We start from the raw sequence: 19,712 nt of genomic DNA, 5'->3' as shown, positions 1-19,712 counted from the left end.
TTTACATTGAACTAGTTTTGTTTTTGTTGCTTGTTAAAACTACGTGATAAAGTGTTTTATAATTATTTTCATGAGGCTGACAAATTTACAAAAATAATTTATTGAATATATGACTTGGCAATAAAAAAGTAAAAACCACAAAACAATTTCATTTGCATATTTAATTTCATTTTGTGCTTGAACAGCATTGGAGCTCATTGGACTCATTAAACGAACCAGTGATCTTCGCGCGCTTACCCAACACTGTGCTCAACCAGTATTGACGCACACTTTTATTTAGCCGGTCAATTTTATTTTTTAGTTTCTCAGGCATCTTGGAAAAATTACATTTGCGGCCGGGTTTTTGTGTATTCATTGAATAGAGAATAACTGTAAAGCCAGCAAAAATGATTACTGACGACAGTGGTGTTAAGTTTTTCGATCGCAAATTTGTGGCAGCCAATTTGCGCAGTCAATTGCGCTGCCCAAAATGTACGCGCGAATATTCGCATAAGCATACCAAAGGAGTTGCAGCAGGTAAAGACATTATTGTTAATTGGATTAGCTTAAGCAAATGCCTTGCAATTAAAACTATTCATGAAAGCTGCGTTCAAAATGTATAACTGCATGTGTGTATGTGTGTGTGCTTTCTGCACTCAATTAGATGTGTGTACATAACCTACAAACCGTTATTTTGTCAGTTTTGCTTTTGCGCTGCTTCTAAACAAGGAGACTTTTCTATACTCTGGCAGAAGATAGATTCATTAAGTGCAACAAATGTGCAGCACCTGGAATTGGAAACATGAATAAGTTATTTTGTTTGTTTAAATTGTTAATGAAAACTTGAGACTTCTGCGGACAAAATAAGTAGGTGTTTGTGTGTGTGCATTCAAATTGGCCTGAGTGCTTAAGCTACAAACCGTTATTTTGTGTATGTATGTGTGTATGAGTGCGATGCTCGCTCAATTTTGCTTCATTTACTTTTGCGCTGCTTCTAAACACAGAAGTTTCTTTACCCTGGGCCAGTGTTGCCAAAACAGCTGTTTCCCTTCCTATCTATATTTTGCTATTTTAGGCAGAGATTTAATCTATTTTTTATATTATTAATTTTTTTTATGATCTGTTTATTGCCATCTATCTGAAATGTGTAACCTGTAGCTGTTTATTGCCAATTGGTATTTTTATATATTTTATATCAAGTTTTAATTTGGATTCAGCTACTTTTTGAAGAGACAGTTGGCAACACTCTGATCCCCTGGAAGAAGGAATATATGTTAATTTGGTGCGGAAATATGTAACAAAGCAAGCAGCATTAGTTATTTATGTGCATAAGGTGTTTACCATAAGTAGAAAAACGCAGTTTTTGATCTGATAATGCAGAATTATTCGTTATATTGTGTAAACATTTCTCGTATACTGTTCACCTAAAGAGGACATAAACTCTTTCTCTATCCTGTTAAGTCTGTAAAATACAGTTTTTCTTTTCGGATATGAAAGTCTTCAAACAATGATGAGAAGCTGAAATGATAGCACTTAGCCGGACGCTAAGTTTTGCGTCCAAAAACATCAAACCATTTGTCCAAGGATAATTAAACTGTGACACTAAGAACTGTTCTCTTATGCTTTCAACAGAAAATCATCGACCCTTTTTGCTGCCTTGCGGTCATAATATGTGCGAATTTTGCATTTCGAAGCATCGCCAGCAAATGGACTTTAAGTGCGCCGTTTGCTTCAGCTCAGCGCAGCCAACAATTACCGCTAAGGATCCGAATGGCAAATATGTGGGCGACATACGTGACTATTACGAGCTCAACTATCATGTGCTGGGCGAGACAAACAGCCTCGAGTACTATCGTCGCTACTCGGTGGACTCGGTCAACAACTCGCTGCTGTGTCCCTCCAATATGAGCGAGATTGTGCTGGAGACCAAGTGCAGCGAGTGCGGGCACTGTGCGGCGGGCGGCGAGTGCAAGCAGTGTAATGCCTTCTATTGCAAACGCTGCTTCGAAACGGTGCATCACCATAGTCGCGTCCTCAAGACGCACGTCTTTCAGCGACTCGTCGATAAGAAGCGCGCCTCCAGGGGCATTCGTGTCGGCAACGACATCTTTCGTATGCCCGTCCAGCTGATGTGCAGCGCCCACAATGCACCGGCACATATCTACTGTACCACATGCAAGCGCAACACCTGCGATTCGTGCGCAACCAGACAACATGGCAATCATATCACGTGCACAGTAGGCGAAATGGTGAGTACAGGTACAGGTACAGGTTACCCTTCTAATGGGTTATAGTACAGAATTAACATAGAATCTTAAGTTCGCTGACGGTTATATTCCTTTTCTACAACTAAATGCAACGATAACTCTACTTACGGACACTCTTGGGCGAACGCTTTCTCTCAAATCAAGAATCAGGTCATACCCATTCCCTCTCTATTAGGCGAAGTCTCTTCTTGATTGATTTAGGTTTACACATTTCTATAATCTTGGATATTTTTGCAAGTCCGAGATACGAATCTTGTATGGAATTACTCAAGTTAACTGATAGTTACTTTAAGGCTGGCGACCCATTTCTTAATAACTTGCAGTAATTGCACGGCAATTACATATTTTAATCATTAATTTATCAATTTTTTATGTCGAATCATAGGGCTGACAGCAGCTTGTTTATTTTTTGCAATATAAAAACAGCTTTCGATCGGATGTGATATATTGCCTTCGACTTATAATTAATGAATGGCTATAAATTAGCATACTGACTTGAAAAGCACTGTGCTACATAAACCTTTGTCTAAGATAATTATCCTCCAAATACACATGCCAAGCTTTTGAGTTCGCGTACTATTTTTTCTGTTGCCCAAAAGACTGAATCACTCGGACAACTTATATACATATATGTTTAACTGGATTAATACAAACAAATGTGAAAAATGAGTGAAAAATTCATAAACATCCTAACGGACGAAATATAGGTGAACATGTAATAGTTAAGCTATGTAGCGTATTAAATGTCTTTAATTCCACATTAATAGAACCAACACTAAATTTGATCTATTTGTAGAATCATCGTTATGTCACCGAGATTCCAACTACAATAAACTCCATAGACGCGGCTCTTTTCCAAATCAACAATGCGCGGCTGGTGAGTAAATGTTAATTGCATAATGTTTACTTAATACTTGGGTCTTTATTTTAATTACATGCTATATCTAATTCTTTTTCTATAGATATATATAGATAGGTTAATGTTTCATTTACAGTTTTAGCTATTTACAGTAATCGCTCGCTAAGAATAATTTAAAGGCGTCCAAAAATCAACAAACGAACAAGTACAAGAATTCTCTCATTACAAATATGGCAAGCATTCCCTACCAGGCTTATTGCTCTCTTATTGTTGCTCCCCCTGTCACTTTCTCGCCTGCTTACTGCTCTCCGCCATGCCGCTGACGATGGGCATTAGGTGTCCGGTTGTGCCGTCCGTTTTAATCTCAATCACCTCCAGCTTCTCGACGCTTACTTTTGTCGTCTCGAGCTGTTTTTGACCGGCGGCCGTATTTGTGTCCCGCAAACTCTGCAGCCTGTTCACCTCCTCACTGCTCTCTAGCGTATCGCCATCCACCTCAGTGTCAGCCTCCAGCTCGGGATCGGCACCTGGCAAAGGCTCTGGCTCCAGCTCCAGCTCCAGCACTGGCTCTGGCTCCGGTGTGGAAGATACGACTATGGGCCTCAGGCCAAGCGTTTGCGTGTCCTGGCCCGTTGTTGTTGTTATGGGCGCCATTATAGTGGTTGGCGCCTGGCCGTATGTGTCGTAGGTGCCGCGCTCCGAAATGTCATCAATCTCATCATCGATGAGAAGATTGCGCTCCGAGCTCTGCTCATAGACCTGAGCATTGATGCCGCTGCCGTGCTTCGGTGACGGCTTGTGGTTCTTGGGCAATGTGGGCGTAGATGCCTCGTCGCGGGCTGCCGGCTTTTCCGCCTGCTGATTGGCCTTGCGCTGCTTATCCAGGCGCATTTTCTCCTCCATTTCCTGGAACTTCATGGCCAGATATCTGAATTGCCAAATAAATAATGTTAATGTTAATATATAGGCTTATAGCTTTGATTTTGGCTAGCATTTACTTATCCACAATGGGTCCATTGTAATCCTCGGGGAATTTAGGATTAAAGGGCAGTATATACTTGTACAGACGCTCATTTAGCACATATAATTGCGAAGTGGTTGAGCACTTCACGTTGAACCACCAATCGCAGGTCAGCGCAATCTAAAAAATGGGGAGTGTGATTAGAGTTCGAGCTTTGCTTTCCATATTTTGATTCTTTACCTGACTGAAGATGGTGCCATTGGGGCATAGGAATGAGGCTTTGCCTCCATTGAGATCACAATAGTGCCACACCTGACAATTGGTCTCCGGATCGCCAAAGAAACCCTTGTAACGCTGCTGCGTGCACTCGAAGCTGGTCTTTGGAATCTCCGCGTAGTTGGGATAATCAATGCCGGCACGTCCAGTGCTAGGACCCGGATGTTTATCTGTAGGATAAAAGATTAAAGACATCAGTGTCAAATCGATTTCAAGTTGTGACAAAATGCAATCGCAAAAAAACTAAAGCAGAACTATATAATTTTGCCCGAATCAATATAAATTCAACCTATTATCTGCTTATTTTAAAAAATTATGACATTTTTTAAAGATATCGGTCAATTCGCCACCATATATGGAAAATGGGTGAATTTGCGAATTGCTTTAAATTTATTCTGAGATCCCTACACAAACATTAACATTTCCCAAAGGTCAGACAACAGATAGGTTGCATTTTAAAAGAAACTGTTGATCCTTTATACTAGTCTCCTTAAAGCTCCTTTATAGTTGAAAGTAACTCACTTGGTCCGCTCAGCTGCAGCAGATCCGCATCGACGTTGCCCGCCACTTTTGCCGGCGTGTGCTGCTGTTCCTCTTCGCTGGCCGTGTTGTAATCATAGTCGGGACTGTTGCTGTTGCTGCTGCTGTGTTTTGTGTCATGATGCTGGGGAGGATTGGGTACAATTGTTTGGGTCTGCTTCAGATTTTGCAGGATGCGTATCAGCGTCTTGATGGAGTTGTCTATGTTATCGGGTGTGAGAGTTTGTGGCAGGTGGTTGCTCGCCTGCAGCTTATGCAGAATCTCTGCCAGCGAGGAGGTGCGTATGTCGGGCAGCTGATCCGCATCATCCGGCGTGTTGAACACCTGACTCGGTCGTGCCGAAGCAGGCGGACGCTCTGGCGTGTATTTGTGGACGGGTTTGAGCTTAATAGGCGGCGCTTGGGGCGACTCGCTGTGGACAGATTGTGGCGGCGGCGACGGCCGCGGCTTACTGGTCACATAGACATACTTGGGCGTAATCTTGACCGTCTCGCTGGGCGTGGGCGGACTGATATAGACTGGCCGCCGGGTGGCGTGATACTTGTACACAGGCGGCACCGGTTGCAGGCGCAACGTGGGCTGCTGTTTGTATAGCACAGGTGCACGGGTGGGTTGTAAATTAGGCAGTCGGGGTGGCTGCGAATGCTCCGCGTAGGGCGCTGAGGTGGTTACCAAAATGTAGGCGTGCTGTGGAGGATGCGAGGGTGCGGCTTGAGAGTGCTCCTGATGCGACAGCTGTTGCAGCTGCTGTTGTTGTTGCTGCTGCTGCTGCTGCTGTTCCTCGTCCAGTGACTGACGCGGTCCATCGATGAGGTAATCGATGAAGTGGGGCGGTGCGGGTGAGCTGTGTTAAAAAGAGAGGGAAAAGAAGTGAGAGTAGGCTTATGAAAGTTGGACTAAGAAAAAGCAAACCGCAAGCATATGTTCAGGCACTCAAATGGCTCCTAGTGTGTGGACTTACCCGAGCAGCGAGTCCTTTGGCTGCTCATGCAGTTGACCCATGAGGGCGCGCAATGGAATATGCAGCACCTGTTGCTGCTGCGCTGTCTGTGCCGCCTCCGGGCGCACGAAAACCTCATTGTAATTGTGTAACTGACTGTGGTGGGATGGTGTTGGTGGTGGTGGAGGTGGTGCTGCAGTTGGCGTATGTGGGTGACTGTGTGGATGTTTGCCAGCTTTCGTATTGCTTTGCGCCAGCTGTTGTTGTTGTTGATGATGGTGTAATAAGCGCTCCTGCTGTTGCTGCTGGCGTTGTTGCTTCATGCGCTGCTGCAAGTAGAGCACGTACTTTTCCTGCGGAGTCAGCTGCTGTTGCTGCTGCTGCTGATCCGGCGACATGTTAAAGTAACTCTCGTATTTGCTCACGTGTCCATATGCCGGCGACTTTTGGTGTGCTATCAATGCGTTTTGTGGGTTTGTGGATGTCGATGAGGCGGCGGATGTGGTGACAGTGGCTGATGACACAATGGCTGGCTCATTGTACACGCTATAGCCAACGCTGCGGGGCACATGCAAAAGCGTATGAGTTGTGCATACAGTGAAAGCTCTACTAAGGGACAGCTCCCTTGGGCAGATAACTACTATAGCAGGCCAATATTTATGTCTTGAAGTTTCATAATATAATATAATAATAATATGTTGTCATATCCTTGAAACATCTCAGCTAGTGGGCAATAAGCGCAAAGTATGTATCTGCTCCCAGGCAGCTTTCACTGTACTCATGTTGGGTTAAAGGGTGCGTCTGAGGGGTTGTAAAAACAGCTGCTGACCTGTAGCATGCATATGTACATATTTTGTATTGACCAGCTTGCCTGCGGTTGTTTATGACATGATTTTGCAATTTGTGAAAATTACGAGATGAACAGGAGGCGCTCATCAATACACGGCCAGAGCATTGACTACATTCAGAGCACACGCCCACTGTATGCCCCTTTGGCGGCGCCTCGTGGAGTACAGCAAACTGCTTCTTACGTCACCAGACCGAATGTCGTCAGAAGCAGAAGCAGAAGTAGAGGTTGAGGCAACGCATTAAATGCAATTGAATTCTATGCCCAAGGGCATTGCATGCAACCTGTGCCACGTGTGCTGTGCCGTGTTTGTGTCGCCGACACAACGACAACGGCAGCTCGGTGCAGCACAAATGTTCTCTATACTACCTTTAATTTTCTATTTTACTTATTTAAAATGTCACAACTGTTTCATGTATTTCAATTTTTGTAAACAATGGCATTTTAGAATAGCCAACGACAGACTTGACAATATAGATTTGCATTTAATTTTAATTACATAAAAAATTAACAAATGAGACATTATTAAAGACAAGTCTTGCCTTACGTTCTTCAAAATACGTTTACGATAGTTGTCATATAAGACAACTCTAGCTTAACATTCGTAACAATAAATGTCTTAACTATAGTTATCCTTAATTCGAATTCGTGAGAAATAGAATATTGCAAGAAGTTTTTAAAGCGAACTGTTTTAGTGTCTAAAACTTGCCTTTTAAAACATCTCGAAACTGAAAAATTCGAGATTCGTACAAATGAGAATCTCTTTAAAATTGAAACTTTTTGTAAACGTTGTATTTGGTATTATAATCTTATTTCATCCCCGACCCGACAAGGTAAATAATTCAATCATGAAACTTAATAAACATCAGAATGGGCTGAACCTGAACACTATATTATTAATTTGTTGTATAAATCAACTGATTTGATATATACTAGAGAATCAATATCGATCTTGTTTAATACAGACGCTTAAAGAGAGTCTTAGTTAGTTAGAGTTATAGAAAAAAAGGAAAGCAAAAAATAATAAATAATCGGTCAAATAAGAGAGTATGGGAATATTTTTATTTCAGTCTGCAGGAGTATTTATAATCCTTTTCTTTCTCTCTTTATTTATTTCTACCTTTTGTTTACCCTTGCAGAGGGTATTATTACTTTGTCTCGAAATATGTATCGCATAAAGGAAAACATTTTCGGCCCCATAAAGTATATATATTCTTGATCAGTTTCATCAGCCATGCCCGTCTGTCTAATTATATGCGAACTCATCTCTCAGTTTGGAACCGACCGGATCGTATCACTATATCATATAGCTGCCATAAGAGCGAGCGGTCGAAAATGAAAAACTTGTTGTTTATCAAGATATTTTGACCAAACTCGGCATTTATTAGTTTCACTATGCTCCTCATATATATGTGTGCAAAATTCTATCAACATCAGACCACTATATCATATAGCTGCCATAGGAACGATCGGTCGAAAATTAGGTTCTGTTTTGGCAAGATACTCTGCTTTCTAAGTTATTTTTATCAAACTCAGCATTTAAGATCTTCTGTATTCAGACATAATTGCAAAACCGTAAAGCAAATGTTTGTCTGGAGTTCCGAAGATAAACTAACTTTCTCGTTTTGTACCATCAAATTTGATTTGATTAGTCCATTAAAATTCATCTACATAGGCGTTTGAATATATAATAAGTACACTGAACACTGTCATATAGAAACGCAACGATCTTAAAAGTAATTGATGTTTGAAACAATTAAAACGAGTAAATAATTGTGAGTTGGGTTAAGAGTTTAAATATAGGGATTCGACCTGTTTAGTCTAAGTACATAACTATGCTTTAGAACTGTTGCCGAAATGTGGATGCAACATTTTTAATTTGTTTGCAACATGCAGTTGCACATGCAACAACAACTATATGATGACAATGGGTGACGATAGGCGGCAGTAGCTAAGCGTGTGGCTGAGCGCGTGTGTGAGTGTGTGGGAAACGGCAGAAACAATTCCATCAGCAGAGCGCTGCTAATAGTAGCAAAAAGTCTATGCTAGATATGTATCTGACAGATGCACAGATACAAATACCAACAAATATCTGACAGATACACATAAAGAATGTGTCTGCATTTTGTAGAGCTTTTTCAGCGTATTCGTATGTCATACACAAAATTCTTACCTCGGCGTCGCATGCACCGCATCCTCCGGCTGCGCCTCCCCCGATGACTGTGAATCCGGCGAGGCGGCAACTCCGGCTGCTGAGGGCACATCTCCTGCATAATCCGTAACAATTTGTGTTTGATGCGAATTTTTATGGTAGACAATTTCAGATGGCGACTGATTTTTGTTGTAATTGATTGTATTGCCGTTATGCAGCTCATTGTTGTCGTTGTTGTTGTTGTTGTTGCTGTTCGGCTTGCTCAGCGGCGTATAAATAATGGGTATAAAGTGTCCCGGCAGCGTATTCTGCGCTGTAAACGGCGTTAAATTGACTTTTGATTGTTTGCCACGCTGCCGCTGAAACTGCAGCTGCAGCTGCGGAGGCGGTGGCAGCAACTCGTACTGCTGCTGCAGTGGCTCCGGCTGCTGCTGCTGCTGCTGTTGCTGGTGATGATGGTGGGGCTGATGGTCGTGCTTTTGCTGCTCCTGCTGTGGCAGAGGCGGAAAATGCTGCACCGTCTTGTGCTGTTTATATATATTATGATTTTCACGATTATATTTGACTTTATTTGTGCTCTGCAATTTTTTGTTATACCCTGAACCCAGGGAAAATGTGTAAAAAGGGTAGAATGATTGTGTGCAAATGTAGGTAACCGGCAATATTTGGCAGCTTGAATTGTACTTAAAGTGATTTCAATTGATAGAATAATTAACGAAATAATATAATTCTGTCACGAAATGTGTAACGCATAGATGCAGGCACCTCCGATCCCATAACTTTGCATATTCTTGATCAGCATCAATAGATCTGATCGTAAGTTTATCTGCCTGCACTTTGGTCATTCTGTTGCCCTTGCAGATCAAGTTTGTCCATAACTTGTGCATGAAATCGGTTAAAATTATGTCAGAACTTATAAGAGCTAGAAATACCTAGATACTAGATTTGGTATGAGAGCTACAGTTACCAAGTTTGGTATATAAAATCTCCTATAGTATACACAAATCCAAAACATAAACTTATTAAAAAAGGCAGTTCTTTCTGGATTTGGTATATAAGAAGCGAGAGGCAGGCAGCTGGGTTCCAGGGTGTCTGGTAGTCGGGCCTTTCCGACTGGTGCAAATTAACTTGTTTTTTTACTTGCCTTGTGCGCTGGACTCAATGGTTTGTAGGCAATAAATGTGGCGCCCGGCGATGGCGTCTCCTTGCCGTGCACAGGTGACAGCGGTGGCAGCGGGCCATGCTGCACCGCCAGCGTATGATACACGTCCGCTGCGCCCGACTGATAATGCGGCGTCTGATGATGCGGCTGCTGTGGATGCGTCTGTGGCATGTAGGCAACGGGCACTGGTATGCGACTAGGCGCTGCACCAGCGGCGGCGGGCGGCAGCAGCTGTGAGCCACCGGCGGCTGAGGCATGCTTGACAGCATATTGTTGATTGATGGGCAGCTCGGGTGCGGGCAAATAGAAGGCCATATAGGGTATCAAGCGACGATTACGCTCCGAGGCGCTTAGCTCGGCGTCTGCAATGACACCGCTGTGGTTGTGCTTGCCACCGGCCGTGGCATAAGGCAGCGGCAACAGGCAGGCAACTGTAAAAAGATTAATTTATTGGCCTTATATAAATCTAATTGAGTTGGAAAATTTATCTAATGAAAGTTATAAATACGACTAGTAAATGGTCTGTAATCAGAGAATCATAGACTAAAAATCTTCTTGTGCAGCATTCAACCGATTCTTCCTATGGATCTATATAATAAAGTAGTGAGAGCTAGATACGATTTGGCTCGTATACAAACAGCACAATTTGACTAGTAATTTCTGGGTTTTTGGGATCAAGATATATTGATAAACAAATTGTTTTTACCATAATTTTTTTTTCGATTGCATGGCAGCTATATGATATAGTAGACCGTTCCGTTTGGTTCCGACATATGCACTGCCTACAATAGAAACATTCAATGTTGAACACGAAAAGAAAAAAAAAACAGACTGACAGATAGACATGGCTATGCCAACTCCTTAATCTATGGCTATATCAATACTCTATCCATTGAAAAATAATTTATACACATGCAATTTTTATATAAATATATAGCTACGTGTTTTTATTTTTTAAATTTTTCGATTGGTCTGTAATATTTTGGGCTCAATGCATTTTCCGGACATATAACTTTGTTACTAAAACCTAATTCTATTTTTGAGTGTGGTGCCAATATAAGATTTTCGGCAATGATTTTTACACATTAATGTTGACGACTGTTTGTTGTTATTGTATTTGCTGCTTTTGCTGTTGTAGTCGATGTTGTTGTTGTTGTTGAATTTGTTGTTGTGATTTCTCCTTCTCCAGAAGCAACCAGCTGCACTTGAGAATCTCGCGCAGATTCCAGCGAGTCGTTGCATTCGGATCGAGCAGCACGGCAACTGTGGCCTTGGCATGAGGCGTGATGAGGTCATGCAACTTGCGGCGAAACGCGTACTTTCTGGAGCGCTGATCCTCCAGTAATTTGGACAGATTTGCATCATCGAATGGCATCTTTCCATTCAACATAATAAACAAAATAACACCCAGCGACCAGGCATCGGCCAGCTTCGGATCATAGGGCACTCCGTAGACAACCTCTGGTGCAGCATATGCAGCCGAGCCACAATACGTCTCCGACAACGTCTGCCCGCCGCTGTCGTTGGGACAGAAGCAGGCGAAACCAAAATCGGCTAGCTTTATATTGAAATGTTCGGAGAGTAAAATGTTCTCGCACTTGAGATCCCGATGGGCAATATCAAAGCTGTGTAAATACTTCAAGGCGGTGGCCATTTGATAGAACCAGATCTTAGCCTGCTTCTCCTCAATAAAGCCCACTTTCTTGATATGCGTCAATAGATCACCTCGCTCGGCATAGCGCATAAATATGAAAATCTTCGGACCGCGCTGCAAGATGCTGTGAATCTGTATAATATTGGGATGATCCAGTTTCGTCAATATATCCATCTCGCGCGGAAAGAACTTTTCCACAAAGTCAAGGGGCGCCTTTTCCTTATCGATCACCTTGCAGGCCAAATTGATATTGCGACCACTCTCCTCCGTATAGCTGGCATTTATCACAGTCGCATAGGAGCCCTCGCCGATCTTGCTGCCGATTTTATAGCCCTGCTGGGCCAATGCGTGAATGTCAGAGCTGCGTGTGCCCTGAATCTGGGCACTTTCTCCATTGTTGCACATGATTTAATGGTGCCTCTCAATTTACCAACTATATGTGGGAATGAGAGGGTGAGGATGTTGTTGTTTTTTGAGGGTATTGGCTATTCGTTGTATTGCGTCATATTTACCGTTGCATTGGTTAACTTGACTAAACTGGAATTTGATGGTATATTATATAAAACGAACTAAAATTCCTATTCGAATCCAGAAATTTTGACAAAATAAAAACGTGACAGAACAAAGGCAAATATCGAACGCAAGTTAAATAATATAAGAGTATTTTTGAGCAACTTTACACAGTTTACTCTGGTTTCACTTTTTTAATAGAAATTGTAGAAAAAACAGATGCAAAGATTTAAAACATTTGCAGATATATGACAAATATACAATATTCAAATTCTTATTTGAGTCACAGGAAACTGAATTTTCGACACATTATTGTAAGCTTTATGATATAGTAGTCCGATGTCAATAAAATATAATAAGACATATTTGTTGAGAATTAAGTTCTCAACCGATACTAACTTAGTATGTTAGTATGTATAAGCATTATGGAAGTCCAATTCTGGTTAAAATGTTGGCTAGTATTTTTTTTCAAGGTCACCTTAGCTTAAACTGCAAATATTGTTCACGCAAGAGCATCTTTCCTGATCGATGCTTATACAAAAGCGAGTCCAACTTTAGAGTTTATCTATGTATCTAACTGTGTATTCATATGAAATAAAGAACTGTTTTGAAGTTGGACACATATGTCATGCCTACTGCAAAAAAAGTATATATGCCATATGTTATCGAAATGGCTTTTGATAGAAAGAACGATATTTTGTCTACATGGACTTAGCTTGTTGACCTCATCAGAAATATATATATATATCGAAGGTGCCTATCTTAATGATGTCACACTTTTTAAATATACCTGTACTACCTCGAATTCCAAATCTCAAATTACATTTTACATAGATATTCGAAAATGAGTTTGTAGTCGATCGCACAATTAACTGCCGTGGGCTGAATTACAAAAATCGTTTCACAGGGATGTTTGAAAATGTGCTTTAAAACCTATTGGATTAATACAAAAAATCTATATGCATCTGTAGTCCACAAATGTTCCATAATTGCAATTGGAATCTCTTAAAATCCCATTCCAAGCTAGTCAGAGTAAAACTTAACTATATCTTATGGCTTGGGTTATGCGTTGATCAACAATCAGTTAATAAGGACGAAGAATTGTATATATATTTATATATATATATATGGTATACCAATGTATACAACCAGAAGTATATATAAATTTTATTTATATGTGTGTATATGCACACAGCCGTGGCTACAGGGTACATCCTATTCTATTTTTTTTTTTTAGCATATTGAATGTAATGCTCGAAAATGATAAACAAAAATGTACATAATGTATTTTAAGTATTTAGAAAGATTTCATTGAAATAATTTGAAATATACTTGGTTTGCAATACGTAATCTAATTAGTTTGTTTTTTTAAATACTTCAAATTGAAGAGTATATGTATTTTATTATATGGAAAAAAGTAGAGCATAGTAGACATGGCCAGTTAAAACAAAATTGAATGTAATTGCAGTTTCAGTTTCAGTTATTTTATTATTTGTCTCTGCTCTTTCACAACGTTTGTAATTTCGTCAAAATTTCTGGATTGGAATAGGCAATTTTGTCAACTTTATATTATAGTACCATCAAATTCATAAGTTTAGTGAGGGAAATCCAACACAACGGTAAATATACAGATACATACATATGACAACAAGAAGTGATCATCTAACGTCTTATCTAACTATGCCCTACATCCCGCTAAAATAATGCAGTTGGTAAACGCAAAGATCATAGGCAGCGTATCGATTGATTTAGCTCATATTCCATAAACCATGACCAATTATGGAGGCAGCCGTCAGTTGAGCACACGCAGCTCCGACATTGACGCCCTGGCCCAGCGTGGTTATAATATTGGCCACAAGATCGGCGAAGGGTCCTATGCGACTGTGATCACCGCCGGCTATGCGGATGAGAGTGGTCATGGTGTCAATCTGGCCTGCAAGATCATCGATAAAGCCAAGGCCCCCACCGACTTTGTGCACAAGTTTTTTCCACGGGAACTGGAGATCTTGACGAAACTGGATCATCCCAATATTATACAGATACACAGCATCTTACAGCGTGGTCCGAAAATCTTCATATTTATGCGTTACGCCGAAAAGGGCGATCTATTGACGCACATCAAGAAGTCGGGCCCGATTGATGAAAAACAATCGAAGGTCTGGTTCTTTCAGATGGCGAAAGCCCTAAAGTATCTGCACACACATGACATTGCGCATCGTGATCTTAAGTGCGAGAATATTCTGCTTTCCAAGCGCCTCAATGTCAAATTAGCCGACTTTGGGTTCGCACGCTATTGTCGAGACGAAGCCGGACATCAGTTGAAATCGGAGACATATTGCGGCTCGGCCGCATATGCCGCACCGGAGGTTGTTTGTGGTGTGCCATACGATCCAAAGTTGGCCGATGCCTGGTCCCTGGGTGTCATATTGTTTATAATGATGAATGCCAAGATGCCATTCGATGATAGCAACCTGACCAAACTGCTGGAAGATCAACGCGGCAAGAAGTTCGCATTTCGCCGGAAACTACAGGATGTCATATCGCCGCACGCCAAGGCCACAGTGTCTGTCCTGTTGGAGCCAGATGCAGCGACGCGCTGGGATCTGCGTGAAATACTCAATTGCAGCTGGCTGGTCTCTGTGGAGGATCCGCGACCGTCGGCGTCCACTTAAATGAAAGTGTGGTCATTATATTTTGAATTGGAAACAGAGCTTCATAAGTATTCATCAGATAGTCAGGTGTGAGCTATTCCATTTCCAACTATGTGTATACATATGTCTATATATATGTGTATGTATAATATATATATATATATGTATATGTATCTATATATATTCATAGTTAGTTGAATTGTTAGGTATACCCTACACTACTTACACTAAATGAGGAATAAATTAAAAATTGTCAAGCGTCTTGGTGCCTTTTGCTGCTGCCCCCTGTTTTGTTCAACTTCGATTAACAATTAAAAATACTTCTGCGAAAACCCAACGAAGCCTGACCATCACAGACGCTGTCATAACCGTTCAAGAAAAACTATTATAAAATAGCTTTAGGTGAATTTTCAAAATTTTTCCTTATATTGTTCATCGTGCAACATGCGCTTAGTGAGCCGAGACCAGACTTGGGCAAAATCTAGAGGTGGTCAAAGCCTTTGGCCTTTCAAAATCTATGTATTGTGTTTAGTTCATTTGTTGTCTTGACGTCCTTTTAGTTAAACTTTAAAAGTGAAATATATGTGTTGCAATGATTCTTATCAACTTATGAATAATTTTTTATTGATTCGTTAACTTGTTAACTAATAAGTTCCATGCAAATATTATGAACTGAATTTAATATTTGAGCACTGAATTTTCAAATAATTAACTGAGCTGCTCAACTGTAAATGTAAGTTTAAAGCGAACCGGTCCGGATTTCTTTTGTTTTTACTGTCAAAATATCTGTTCAACTCAGCTGGCTAAAAAGCAAAAAATGCACGGTTCAAATGAACCAGTGAGTTTTTATTGCTGTATACTGTATATCTTTTAAAGGCATGACATTTAATGAAGAAACGAATGAGAAGAAACTGGTTCGTGGCAAACGGTTCTTGCTTATTTAATTTCGTTCTCTTGAACATAAGTACTTAATGCTTAAAAAAGCTGCTAACCCGTTTTTTTTAGTGAACCGGTCCGAATCTGAAATTAAAGTTTAAATTAAACTATGAGCTGAACCATAAACCAAACCAGTTACCCAAATCCGAATTTACCATAATTTTTTTTTATTTGGTGCAAAATAAAAAACTTGTGAATTTTTTTATTAGCTATTTTCGAAAATATACCACAAAACAAGGTTTTAAGCATGAATTGAAAACCCAGGTCACAAAACAAACCTCAAACCAGCGAGCTGGTTAGAATCGTGAACCGAACCAACCCATTCTTTTTTTCGGGCTGCAGCCTTTTATTTGAACACAAGTTTCTGCAACGTACCAAACTAACCGTTCAATTGATTTTTCAGTGGTTCACCTCTAGTGTGTGCATTGTGTCTTGTTGGCAACCGTGTCCTGGGCGGCATGTGTTGCAAACTAGCAAACTTGCAATTGGCAGCCATGACGACGCCAACGACAACAATCTCTAGACGACAGTCGCACAATAAGTGTCCAAAAATACGAGCCAAATCGGAGCTCTGGGGTAGATAATTTGCATTGCGGCGCGGGCAGCTTAAGTGGCCAAACAGTCTTTAACTGGCACGGACCAGGCCTGGCCTGGGCTAGCCTTGTCTGGCCTGGGCTGGTCCGTGCCACAAAGGCAAAGACAGCGGCACAGTGTGTGACATGTGTGGTGTACAGTGTGTACACCCACTGGGGTACTGCCAGGTATCAACTACCTGAATTTGGCCATATTCAGACTTAATTTCTAACAAAATGTTTAGAGCTCAGTCTTTAGAGCCTTTTCTTCTAGCTGTTGTTTTTGTTGGTTCGTTAGCTTTGGTTTTTGTTGCTTTTGTTTATGGCCCGACGAATGCTGTGTTTTTATTTTACGACTCTTTTGTCCAAGTGTTTGCAGCTGCAATGTGTGTGGCAGCAACTCGTCTTTTAGTTTTGGTTTAAGCGTCGCCTGTGTACACCTGTGCGTATGCGTAATTCAATTTTGAATTAATTAATATGTGCATGTGTGAATGGCCAGTGTGCGAGTTAGAGTGTGTGTGAGTGTATTCGCCTGCGGCACTAAAGTGTTGTGCATTGGCTCATCTATCTCGTATGTGCTCAGTTTCTCCACTTGCCTCCCCCTTCGCTCAAGTTGGCTGCTTTCAAATTAATTTCCAGGCAACGTTTCAGTTCCATGGATGCATCAACTATGAAAACGCATTTCTGTTGTTATTGCAACGGCTTATTAAACTAACCCCCCTCTCGATTCAGCGACGGTTCATTGTTTTTGGAGCTGTGTGTCGAAAGTTGCTCGGCAACTTCCGTTCACTTTTGTCTATCTCATCTTTTTTGCTTGACAAATCTTTTTTTCGTCTCTTATTGCACTTTTCATCAATTGTGAATGAAATTTGGTTTTTCGATTTGTTCAGCTCAACCAGCTACCCGGCTAAAATTGAATTGCAAAAGCGCCTAATTACAGCACAATCGAGTCAAGTGTCATGACTTGGGTTGCAATATACCAAGCTACAAAACATGCCATATCTAGAAATCATTTGAATATGAATAATAGATACCCAAGATAATCTCAAGCAATGTTTTCAAAAGCATCTTAATTGCATTTGGATTTAAGAGCTTATGAATATGTTTTTAGTTTATAGAAGAAAACTATCATAATTTCTAGAAGAATAAAAGTATTATGAATTAAATATTTTCAAAGTGCTTGGTAAAAAAATGTAAAGAATATTAATGGGGGAGCCATTATGTTTCCTAGACTATATCTGTTCTTCTAACCTTGTGTCAAGTATGGTATTTATTTGACAGGATGGTTTTTTTTACATTGCATGCCTTTGATTATTTTTTACTATATTTTATACTTGATAAATCATACTAAAAATTTTAACTCTTAACTTTACAGTCTCTTCCCAACGAGTTTCTAAGTTCGTGGTTTTCTCTATTTCAACATCACAATTCAGACTATCGATAATTCCTTGATGTAAAGTAATGATCATGTACTTATAATTATACTACTCTCCGTCTGTCTTTTTACACTTGAGTACTTTCTGGGTATTAAAATGTATACATTGTTTAATTGGTTAATATTAATATTAAAAACCTGCTAAAACTTTTATATCTTGAAAGGCTCAACAGCAAAAGGCAATGAAATTCTGCTTCTCTTCAGTAATTTGTCATGACAAGTTCAAGGGTTCAGGGTTCATAGAGATACAGAGATAATCATACACAAAAATACGCTCTTAGAGAATATACTCTGCACTTCCAATGCAATAATTATGTAATTTTAAATATAGATTGAAGATACGCAAAGATTTATTTTATTTATTTATAAACAACTCCCATGAGCTGAACTTACACTCTGCAGCCAATCCTTTTTTGAATAATACCACGAATATTGTCAATGACATTTACGCGTTTTTGTGGCGATCTAAAACGCGACCGTTAACAATTGTCCAAAGGTGCGGCAGGAACATGCACAATTTAGCATATAGTTGGCCAAATGAACCGCTCACATGTCCAACACTTGTTGGCCAGCGCCCACACATTGCAATTTCAATTACACACACACTCACACACACACACAAACACAACTTTTAATAGAGTGTGTGCAAATGCAATTAGGCGCACAAAACAAATAAACGAAGCCAACTAAAAGCAAGTATGAGAGCTGTTGCCGAAAGTGCTCGACTAGGAGATACTATAAACCCAGCGCCGAGCTGCATTTACAATCATAGCTTTCGAGGCAATAATATGACATGCAAGTGTCTGTAAGTATCAAAACCCAAGGAAATACCTCAGTTATTTTATTTTTTTTAAATGGTTGCTTTATCCAGCTCTTTTGAGCTGCAAATTATGCATTAAAAGCATATCGTAAAATGTATCGAATTTTATCGATTTTCTGAATGCAGACTTAGTAATCGATGATTTTAAACAATTTTGATCATGGGGCAAAAGGTGAACTTATGTGTCATTCTCAGAAAACTAAGCATTTAGACAGACGGACGTGGAGTATAGATTCGGCTATTGATGGTTTTGGAAACCTCCGTCTCCGTCTGCCTGTTATACCCGAAACTAGTATTCCCATTTTTTAGTGGGATCACGGAATACAAACAGGACGAATAGGAATGGCGGCTGTTCCCTCAACCTAAATAAGTGTTAAATTTGATTTAACATTGTCTCATTGTGCCATGGTTTAATGTTCATTGTTGGCATTGCATTTTTCGCCGTTGATGTGCGTTGCGTTGGTTTATGGCTAAAACACATTAAGCGAACCGCATAAAAACATTTTAGCCGCACAGCCAAATGCCCAACTCCTGTTTTGCTTGGCTACGTTGAAGCGTTCCAATAATGCGAGCACACTCTACCCATCATCGGGCTTAGATGAAGCTTTCGATAAAGATACATATTTGCAGATACAGATACAGATACGGATACACACTCGCTATTTGCCGAACACTTTTGCGCACATTTTGCATAACATTTGCCAATGCATTGTGCATCGCTTCTTATTTGGTGCAATTTTGATGCAATTTTTGGAAACGTCATGTGTGCATCCAGCACCCAGTACCCCGTATCCATAATACCCTCTAGCCCGCACCCCGAAACGTAGCGAACTCGGCTGGGACCTGCTCAGGGTTAATAGGCAAGCACTCTGGCCCGCTGGCAAAACATTTCACGCTTTTTCGACATTTCTGGCGCATAATTTGATTATATTTCGATACGTCGCACAAATTGTTTTCGTCGATTTGACATCAAATGGGTATGGGTATGGGTATTGGCTGCCGGCTGCCAGAGTATTGTTTAGTGGGTTTGGGTAAGAGATTGGGCCTGCTATTGGCATGCGGACTACAGTTGCGGCCTGTTTTAATACCCTTGCAGAGGTTATTTCAATTATGACACGAAATGTGTAACGTATGGAGAAAACATCTCTGA

The 19,712-nt window shown here is 40.6% G+C and overlaps 4 protein-coding genes across 5 annotated transcripts in view; 2 read left to right on the top strand and 2 right to left on the bottom strand.

Moving 5' to 3' along the window:
• Positions 1-284: 284 nt before the first annotated feature.
• LOC115761709 overlaps positions 285-19,712 on the top strand; it is a 78,605-nt gene continuing 59,177 nt past the window's right edge. For both annotated transcript variants that reach the window (XM_030703585.1, XM_030703584.1), the window contains exons 1-3: positions 285-516; positions 1,612-2,228; positions 3,043-3,123. In XM_030703585.1, the coding sequence (XP_030559445.1) occupies positions 387-516; positions 1,612-2,228; positions 3,043-3,123 (828 nt within the window). In that variant the 5' untranslated portion in view covers positions 285-386. The remainder of the gene's footprint in view (positions 517-1,611; positions 2,229-3,042; positions 3,124-19,712) is intronic.
• On the bottom strand, positions 3,237-10,830 carry LOC115761449. Its single transcript, XM_030703216.1, has 8 exons — positions 10,821-10,830; positions 9,963-10,415; positions 8,844-9,135; positions 5,845-6,504; positions 4,865-5,727; positions 4,307-4,512; positions 4,104-4,246; positions 3,237-4,033 (listed from the first exon to the last, which is right to left on the bottom strand). Exons 1-8 carry the CDS (start codon positions 10,828-10,830, stop codon positions 3,388-3,390), a joined length of 3,273 nt encoding a protein of 1,090 aa, XP_030559076.1. The 3' UTR covers positions 3,237-3,387.
• LOC115761711 (testis-specific serine/threonine-protein kinase 1-like) lies at positions 10,926-12,291 on the bottom strand. Its single transcript, XM_030703586.1, has 2 exons — positions 12,151-12,291; positions 10,926-12,071 (listed from the first exon to the last, which is right to left on the bottom strand). The coding sequence occupies exon 2, from the start codon at positions 12,041-12,043 to the stop codon at positions 11,093-11,095; it is 951 nt and encodes a 316-aa protein (XP_030559446.1). The 5' UTR covers positions 12,044-12,071; positions 12,151-12,291; the 3' UTR covers positions 10,926-11,092.
• On the top strand, positions 13,601-15,317 carry LOC115761712 (testis-specific serine/threonine-protein kinase 1). Its single transcript, XM_030703587.1, has 2 exons — positions 13,601-13,767; positions 13,858-15,317. The coding sequence occupies exon 2, from the start codon at positions 13,918-13,920 to the stop codon at positions 14,818-14,820; it is 903 nt and encodes a 300-aa protein (XP_030559447.1). The 5' UTR covers positions 13,601-13,767; positions 13,858-13,917; the 3' UTR covers positions 14,821-15,317.

Source organism: Drosophila novamexicana, unplaced genomic scaffold, assembly GCF_003285875.2.
Source record: "Drosophila novamexicana strain 15010-1031.04,08,12 unplaced genomic scaffold, DnovRS2.1 tig00000485-arrow-pilon, whole genome shotgun sequence".
In the NCBI taxonomy this organism is placed as follows: Eukaryota; Metazoa; Arthropoda; class Insecta; order Diptera; family Drosophilidae; genus Drosophila; species Drosophila novamexicana.
The sequence above is the reverse complement of the archived record's forward strand: the minus strand, read 5'-3'. Positions and strand labels throughout refer to the sequence as shown.